Source organism: Ursus maritimus, unplaced genomic scaffold (assembly GCF_017311325.1).
Source record: "Ursus maritimus isolate PB19 unplaced genomic scaffold, ASM1731132v1 scaffold_29, whole genome shotgun sequence".
NCBI lineage: Eukaryota > Metazoa > Chordata > Mammalia > Carnivora > Ursidae > Ursus > Ursus maritimus.
In genome coordinates, this window is record NW_024425452.1 from 24780819 (window position 1) to 24790661 (window position 9843).

General features: G+C 36.8%; 1 protein-coding gene across 40 annotated transcripts in view; it reads left to right on the top strand.

The window, feature by feature from the left end:
- Positions 1-9843, top strand: part of RIMS1 (regulating synaptic membrane exocytosis 1) — a 466474-nt gene that overhangs the window by 279901 nt on the left and 176730 nt on the right. For 39 of the 40 annotated variants that reach the window (XM_040643626.1, XM_040643623.1, XM_040643617.1 and 36 more), the window contains exon 1: positions 793-904. The exons of the other annotated variant lie outside the window; for it this stretch is intronic. In XM_040643626.1, the coding sequence (XP_040499560.1) occupies positions 805-904 (100 nt within the window). In that variant the 5' untranslated portion in view covers positions 793-804. Of the gene's footprint in view, positions 1-792; positions 905-9843 lie in introns of those variants that run through there. 40 annotated transcript variants of the gene reach the window in all.

A 9843-nucleotide genomic window follows, 5' to 3' on the forward strand; every position in this document is an offset into this window, starting at 1 on the left:
TTATATATATAATTTGCCTTCACTAGGAAAATACAACAATAGGAAGAGGGAATCTACCTTCAATAGTTTATGTAAATAGGAAAAAAATAATATGTAAAGAATATGTACATATGTACAGAGATAAGCTAATTTCAAATATTTTTTCAGGAAGAAACAGAACATTTTTTTTCTTCACAAATCAAAGATATAATAATAAGAAACTCTCTCATTTAATTGATTTTAATAGTACTAAACAAAAGCAGAAGAGTTATGTTTTAAGAAATCATCCTATGGGCTAATGGCCATTTTGTTGTCATAAAAATCCTTTATTTAGCCCTCTCCACAAATAAGCTCACAGCGGGAAAAAGGCCACTAGTTAGAGCAATTTGGAGGATAAGTAAACAGAAGGAATGGCTAGGAGCATAGTGTCATCTGGCAGAGAGCTTATTTCCTGAATCCTGTGGATCTGGTTAAAACCCAACAGAGATGCCAATATGCTTCTCCTCAGTAAATGCTACCAGTCTCCACACCACCAGGCCCACTGAGGCTTATGTGTGGTATTTTATCCAAGCAATCCTTTGCATAGCTGCACAGTGCCTGCAATGACCTGAGTCAGTCATGCAAAGAGTCTTTCTTATGCTTACACCAATATGTTCTCTTAGCTTCCATTTTCTGCTGCTCCTGACCACGGGTTGGTACTATTGTTCAATGATGTAAGCAGAGTGGTGGAAGACGCACTCTGTGCTCTTCTTAGATAAGATCTTGAATTTGTTTAAAAGCAAGGCTGAAAATCCCCAGGCTGAATTTCTTTACAAGGTTGCTGTCATGTGTGCACCTGGGATACCCATCTCTTCAGAAGGGTGGGGAGAAGTGAGATCCGTTGATTCCGAAGAGGGAACAGTCGAGGTCCGAGGAGCAGGTGCCGGTAAGCGAAATGAGTTTGGGGTACGGGAATCCCACTTCATTATTTTTAAGAGTTGGACAGAAACCTGTATTTAACACTCCCTCTGTATCTATTTTTCCAGTGTAAATATTCCCATTTTGTGTGTGTCAGGTATGGAGTGATTTTGTTCCATTTTTTCCACAGAGCAAAGTTTCCGGCTACCAACTTTATCTACCTTCTTTTTCTCTGAAAAGAGGTGACTAGATTTGCAATGTAGCCCTAAAGATTGTAAGATGGTTAATCACATTCGTGATTTATTTTCTTGTGTAATAACCAACCCAAAAAGATTTAAAGATTAGACTGTCAATATTCTCTGACAACAAGGAAAAGCAATAACAAGTTGTTTAATCGTGCATGAGTTTTGTTTTGTAGTCAGTGTATTCCATGCTTTGCTACGTCATGCCAATACAGAGAGTAAGAATACCTGACAAATTAGAGCCATCATTGGTGGATAGTTGAGTCCAAATATAGGAAGTTTGTGTCACTTTTTCAAAAGAATGGATCCTGGGTTCTTGAACAGAGCTGAAACCCTTCCACACAGGCCTTGACCTGGACCATAGTGGCACAAGGTCAAATAGTATATATGAAGCAAACTCCAAATTGCAGTGATGTTAGGGTTTATGTGTTCTCTTCCCAGAGAAATCAGTCTGCTGGTCTTTGAAAGGTTGTAGAATCACAGCTGAGTGGGAGGCTATGAAATATATAACCCTAAGGTGGGATATGTGTGGTTCAAAATGGACAGAGTGATAGAAATGCTTTAAATAAGTAAATATTGTTAATATAAATTTCAGAATTGACAAGATAAAAATGGAAGGGTTTTCTTTTTTTACATGTGTGTGGACAGTGTCCTCAGTGACTAGCACTTGTTACTATGCATAGGATCTCAGAGTATGTGGTACCCAGAAATAAGTGAAAGGGTATTTTAAAATAAAGTTAGTATTAGCCCCTTCTCATATTGAGTCTGTATTTTAACTCTAGTTATGAAAGCTATGTATACCATTTCAGAGACCTTATTTGGTTTACCAAGTATCTTTTGTTAGAAAAACAATTTGTTACCATTTGATTAATCCTCATATGGAGGCACTTTAGGGAATTCAAGATAATTATACCAAATTAATATAAATTCATGACATGGAATGAGAGGAAAATATTAGATTAATAGCATTCAAAATGACTTTATAATCTGAAATAAATTCATACCAGTTAATGAGGAAAAAAAGAAATAGGAGAAAATACAAAAAAGAAATACCTCAAAACTTGGATACAATAATAGTCACATGCAGTGAATTAAGATATTTTAATTCAGTTGGCTTAGCCCACATACGTCTATATAGTCCATAGATTCTTACATTTCAATCAAACAAAATTATATGGTATCACGTGAACCTAGGGGAAATTGGTAAATTGGTTGTTGAAAGTTTTACTCCCCTTCCACAGATCATCTTCCGTATACTTGCTGGGCCAGCAGATCAGTCTCTAGACCATGACATTTGTATGTGTTCTTTATGACAGTGTCATAGTGAAAGAAATGTAAACTCAGCAAGGATAAGAGTTCAGCCCCATAAACAGCTCTGGAAAATCCTCACTGGCTTCAAATGTAGGAAATAGAGGTAGATGATTGTAGGCCCCTGCATCACTGTGGTTTTCCACACCAAGTCTCTAGCACCTTAACTTTGAGGTAATCCATCAAAATAATTGCAGTAACTCCTATGTAACATGGTGTAGCGAAAAGCTTTTGCATGGACGTTCAAGTCAGACAAAGTCAAGTCCAAATTCCAACTTTCCTCCTTATAAACCATGTGACCTAGGGCAAGTTAATTAGCATTTTTGACCTTCCTCAGTAATATGGGGTAAGTAATACTGATTTTGCCATATACCTAGGAGAATTGCATGAAGTAAGTAAAATTAACACAGCGCCATGTTTGGCACATAACAATCACTCAGATAATATTTATTTGTCTTTCTCTTTTCCCAGCAACAATTTGGCCAATCTTTAACTTGAGCCAGTTTAAGCATACTTGTTTGGGGTAAAGAAAATCAAAGATTCTAAATAGAGACTAAAGACATGTTCTCTTAAGGGGTTGAAAACATTCAGACTTGCCGATTTGTGTGAGGCTGATATTTTGCGGTTGATTTGGTAATGCTGAGATGATCCATGGTTCAGTATTAATTTTTTTCTTATCAGATAATTATTTTTGACAAGTATATATAATTTAATTAAATACAGTACATTTAGTTTAAATAAATGAAAGATGGTTCTTAATTCTTCCCCTATTATCATTTGATCATTTTAATCTTCTAAAACAAACTAGAAACAGTCTGCCTCTACTTTTCAATAATATTCCCCAGTAATTAGAGAAGTGTATCATTATTCATTGTTGTCTCTGGAAACTGAATGATGTTACCATGATAAAAATGAAATTTCAGGAGTGGCATAATTTCAAATCAACTAATTTTGTTCTTATCGTTGCTGTTGTTCTGAAATACATGATATGGGGTCAATAGAATAAATGTCGTGACCTAACAGAAAATGATGATTCTGTGTCTCAGTGAGAAAAATCTGTGAGTTGTGAAAGACTGTGAGTTGTGACTCTACGATCATCAAAAAACTGCATCTTTTAAAATGCTGAATATAATATGACCCACCCCCTCCAACTCCTTGGCAAAACCTATTTGGAGTTGTCCTTTTGCCCCCTGGAGATGAGCCACTATTAGCACTAGGCTGGCCATACCGGAACACTTTTGTCTGTGTTCTCAACAATCACTCCTGTACTCCTGGTTGATGCCTCCTGGTGCCAGTTGTTGTCATTGAGCTGAGTGAGATCTCTCAGGGAAACTGCAGGGGAAATGATCTGTTACACAGAGCTTGGCAGGACCATTGCCAGTGACTGATAATGGGACCAAATCATTTCAGGTGAGTTTTCTGTGGTCCACGAGCCAGCAGGGGTCTGCTTGACTTTGTTATCTTAGCCCATGGATATCTCAGTGCAGTGTCACTGGGGGGATAATAGGAGGAACTCTTCAAGCATGTGCCTGAGTCTTTTCTCTTGTGCTAGTTTTAAGGGACCACAGCATTTCATTTCGTTTCGTTTCGTGTCTCTGCCTACAGGAAGGTAACATCTTCTGTGCATTGTTTCAGGAAACGGTTAATTACAGACCTACCAGAGCTTTGGTGTTTGCTACAGTGGGAACCTCTTTAGTATAGCACAGAGCACTATAGATTAATGCGGTAATCAATGAGAATCTGTACACTGCAGAGATCTGTTTTGATGACAGCAGCACTTATGGCCTTGTTTAGTGTCACCGTTGTATAATGTTGGACACTGCAGGCTTTTTTTTTTTTTTTTTTGGTTTTGATTTAGAATGCAAGGACCACAGGGAGTTTTAAAATTTCTTTTGCATTTTTGGTGGATTTTTCATTGTGTTGTGAATTTGCTGCCTTTGCTAGCTAGAATTTAGTGATTTAATGCCAGTAGCATTTATTTAAACAGTCCGATGCTGCTGTTATGTTTGCTGGGTTTCTGCAGTTTCTCCTACTTCATACGTTTCACTCAGGAGCAGGTAAACTAAGCTATATTAATCTTATACATGAATGTAAAATTAATGGAATATATTGTTTAATTACCCCAAGAGTAAGATATTAAAATGCTTTATTTAGAGCCTATCAATATAGAATAAGGAATAGTTTGCTTTTAACATGGCAATTACACAAATATATCATTTTAGAATACAGTAGTGATCATTGAGTTATATTATATGAAGTTATTTTCATGTTTCATGTTTTAAGTGACTACCTGAAGTGTACATTAAATTGTCTACAATTTAGTATTTAACTTTCAACTTGATTTATATAGATATAGATATATATTGATATATATATATATAAATTACACAATTCAGAAAGTATATATTTTTATTTTCTGATTGAGCAATTGTTTTCCCTGTTTACTGAATTTCACTAAAATTAGAAAGCTTCAGAACTTAATCTTCTTAAGGATAAAAAGATAACAGTTTCTGTATAGATCGTTATCTTGAAGTGTTTAGACAAAGGCTGCCAAGGCCTGGTTTCTCCCAATCGACAGTCCTGGTTTTAGAACACAGCATGGAATTGCCTGCGTTTCTGTGATGTTCAGCTGTGGATTAAAGTGAAAACTGTTCAGATATAGTGAACAGAGAGCCCAGACAGAAGAAAAGAAAGGAAAATGCAGTCTTCTGGGTCAAAAGATTTAGGTGTATGACCTTGGGTGACAGAGTAACCAAGGCCCCTCCTGGCCCTTGTTTCCAACCTCCCTGTTAGAAAAGAGACTACTGTTATTCTCAGTGTGAATGACGTAACGTTTTTCAGGTCCTTAGGATCCTCTGATGATGATTTCTGTGTAGAAAAAGACACTATTAAATTTTTAAAGGTATACATTTTTCTTAATAAAGGGAAGGAATAGAGCTCTTTTTATTTTTTATTTACAGTGTTTCAGCAGCTGAGGCTGTTTGGAAGGGAGATTATGGCTCTTTTAAATTAAGCTGGTAAATCTCTTGGCTTCGTTGTAACTGTTTTGCCAAACTGGCATTGAGCAAGTTTGAGGTGCCCTGAGGGCCCTTGCTGTTAGACTCTATTCCTTTGGGGAGAGAGGGAGAAGAGGCATCTCGAGTTATGCAGCAGCAGGATAAGGTCCTGGATGCAGAGGCTCTGGGGCTCTCTGAAAGCCTGCCAGGGACAGGAGCTCTCCTGGCTACTCCCTCGCTCCCTCTCAGGTACAGTAAGTACTGCTGAGAGCAGCCGAGGAAAGCGCCTGCCTGCTCCTCCCAGCAAATGACTTTCAAGAGGTCCACTTTCTGCTGAGGACAAGCTTAAAATCCAAGAGATCAGAGGCAAAAGGAAAAGAAGCAGCCAGCCACCTTCTACTTGTAAAAGTATGAATCAGGTTGCTGTCTATCAAATGCTAGTTAACATTCATGACAAATTAAATATGTTCTTTCTAGAGGATAGAGGATTTTATTGTGAATTGAGGCATGTACTTGCAGAGGGTGGTAGTTGCTAGCTGACAAAGATCACGAATCTCGTGTTCATGGTCACACTTACTGTGTCTTCTCCATGATAGACATACACTGTTTTGAGATGAAGACTGAAGCAATGATGGTTCAAGCTCCCATACATTTGCACCTGAGAGATGAGAAGAAAATAATGTGATTGATTTCTCTATCTAACTTTGAGGGAGCAGTTTATTTGAATTTACAGTTTCTAAAAATATATGTATGAAGGCAGTAACTTCATTAGTGAAGTGATTATTGTACAGAAGATTGCCCACTCAGTTCTCTTCGAACTTTGTGATTTTATGTGATACCGTTAGTTATTAACACATAGTTAAAAAGCTCTTCAGGAGAAGGAGATATTTTCATTCTCAAGTATTGCTTGTGAATGGCCCTGAGGAAAATTTTGTTAGAGAAATGATGGAATTCATTTGGAAAACAAAGACAAAATTAATCTCCGTGAATAGCAAGTATATATTCTGGGTAATCCTGGAGTGTTGGAGAGAAAAAAATTTCTTTACCATTCAGATTTCTTCTAGCTGATCTAAGAATTAAAGTGACATGAGCCAGATTAACATGAAAAAACAAAACAAGGTTTAATTACATGGGCATGGAAGCTCAATAATGAAATTGAGACCTAAAGAAATGACCAACACAGGCAGTTTTTATGCCTTTTAGATAATTTTTTTTCCCCTAGATGAAGTGCTTTTTATTTTTGGATCAACCAAACATATAAAAACTCTTTAATATACAAACTTCAGTCACAATCACAACAGCATCCACATAGCAATGAGGAGATGGGATGTGGTGAGCATATCGGGGTGGGGATGAGGGAAGTTTTCCAGGGTCCCTACAGCTTCCTGTGCCTGCAGTTACTCTGTGACCTGTGGCCTTTTAGAGCTTGTCTTAACAGAGGGCAGATCAAGGCAGCCAGAGGCAGAGAGGCCCTGATGCCGACGCTGGGACAGACTAAGCACAGCAAGCCCCTCCACAATGCCATCTTCCCACTGTGGTGGCCTCGAGGGAAAACCAGATCCAATTAGGAGGTAACAGGAAAGTGACTGTGAGGAGAGTCATCAATAAAATAAATATTTCTTCCTCTCAATTTTTTAAGGCCTGGAAGATTAAAAGGAAGCATGCCCAATTATAAAAATAGAGATCAATGAAGAATTACTAATTATCTTACAGTAATATTAATAATCAAGAAGACTTTTGCTCTATTCAGTTTCACACTGATAAATGGTAGGCTAGTGAAATGGGTTTAGATTTTGGATAGCCTGCTTCAAGTAGGCCATCTTTTGTCTTTAAGAAGGTAATTATCATAATCATATAAGGAGTTGGTCAGTTCGTTGCAGAAATGCAACCAAAAATTGCAAATGCCTAGTTACTAGAAATCACCTGTTTCAAAGAAGGTTTTATGTGAGCTGTATGAGTTTCAAAGACCAGGGAGATAAATTCTTATTCTGACAAATTGTCAATATTGAATAAATTTCAAAGCTGACTTCAGAAAAGGGGGCATATTGATTGTAACAGATGTGGGTTCTAGGAAATGTGTTTTCAGTTGTATAACATCTGTCACATATTTTAGACTTATTCGTAGCTTTTGAACTTTTTTTGTGGTAACAAGAAGCTGCTAGCCTTGCAGTGTTTTGTTGTCGTTGTTGATTGGTTGGTTGGTTGTTTTTCCCTCTCTAAAGAATGCTTAGCCCTTGGAGCTTATTCTTAACTTCTAAGCACATCCAAATTGGAACAATTGTTTTATCCACTTTGAAGTTTTACTTTTATTTCAAGATATAGTTTTCTACTAGTTTACTTAGATTACATAAAGTTTGTTATTATTGTTTTCTATATTTTTCTTCTTCATCAGTGTCTTTGAAATTGTTTAAGGGACTCATCAGGGAAGAGATATTAACATATCTGTATATAGTATTTCTCTTGCCTGTTGATACTAAAGTCTTTTCAAAAATATGATTCATTAGAGTCCTGATAGCTCATGAAAGTGCTTTCTGAGATGAATTTCTTTGCCCTCTGTATGTAATCATAAAGCTCATTTTCTCGGAGTATGGTTTCTTGATTTCCTAAGTGTGTAGCTTAAATAGGGTTCTTAATAAAAGCATACTGCTGAGGCTGAGGACCTGCAAGAGAGGATAATTCCGGAAGCTAAAGGTAGAGCACCAAGGCAATATAGCAGTGCCCCAGTCTGAGTCACCCCTTCATCCAGACTCTTTAACCATTTGTAATTTGGAGAGTGATCATATAGGCCCATTAGAGAAATAAAGGAAGCAATGGGCTTTCTCAGAAAAATACTTGCTGCACACAAAATTTTATGTACAATTTTAAAGAGTATATGGATCCCCTAACTCTAATTAAAAGGGCTCACATAACTCAGGTTATAAAGTTTGCCATAAAGGTCACAAAAACAAGAGTACTTGGCATTCCATGGTAGAAAAAGTCTTTCCCTGTATGAACGTAAGCCATTTCTCCTCGATGGTTAGTGAATAAACCCAAGACTCACTTCAGAATGCTCTTCCTTTGAAACTTCATTGCCATTTGAAATTTTCATGGGCTGTTACTCCACATCATAGTGACAAAATCCACACCAAGCTTAACTTTCCAAAGGTAAATAAATGATAAGATACATTGATATAAGTAAGGAGACTAGAAATGACAGAAAATTCAAATGCAACATAGAGTGCTTTCATTTAGATGAATGGAGGACTGTGCTTTATAGGGACCCACATTATTTCACCTGTACCTGAAGGGCCAGCTAGGACTATTTCTGTTCCAAATGGCTTAACAGAGGCTAGGGTTTTTTTTCTGACATTAGGCTTCCTTGATAAATGTGTTGTGACTCCCTGGCATCAGAGGCTAGTCTTGTTCTAGAGCCGGCATGTACTTATAGAGATCTCTGTATAAGGTTTGTTTTAGTCTATGGAATGTTACTGTAATCAGAGCTATTCAATGAGGACATGAAGGTGATGGAAAATTAGGCACAGGAGAAGATCCCCCAAAATATCTATTTAGTTTGAGAGACCCTTTTGAGTATTGATGACAACCCTATGGCTTATAATGAGGAGAAGGATCTGTTTTTGGAGTTTTTGCTTGAAGTTGTCCCTTTTGAATTTGCTATGCAAAGTCTTTGAACATAGCATCTTTAGTCTTCACATTTGCCCTGGCTGGCTTATAAAGCTAAATTGAAACGAGTACAGTTTTCATGCCTGTGACCTAAGTGCACATCTGGATTTTGGATCTAAAATATGATTCATGATAATTACATTGAACAAAGACCATAATAGGCCCAAAGATCTGGAGTGTGTGTGTGCATGTGTGTAATTTTTTGTCATCAAAACTACTAGTGTATCACTTTGGGAAATGAATGGAACTATAAAAATTATTGGTAATAAATGAAATTATAAAGGCTAGCAAGATGTCTTTCATTATATTTATCCCTTTCAACAGTAGAAAATGCAAAATAGCCAGGCTAGAGTAATATAGTTTCTAATTTGAAAAATGAGTATTTAGTCATTAGAATACAGTTGCAACAATTATCTTAATCTAGGTTCTTTAAAAATATATTTCAAACATGAATAAGCATTTTATACCTAAAAGTAAAGGCTACTTACAGTCTTACCATATAGAAGGAAAATGAGGTTGAGTTTAGGAGATGCCTGCCAACGGACTCTCATTTTTAAATGGAGATAAACCTTTAATTTGAGTTGAAGTGTATATAAAATAAATATGTCCTTCAGCCATCAAAAAGAATGAAATCTTGCCATTTGCAACGATACGGATAGAACTAGAGAGTATTAGCTAAGCGAAATAAGTCAGTCAGAGAAAGACAAATACCATATGATTTCACTCATAATTGGAATTTAAGAAACAAAACAGATGAACGT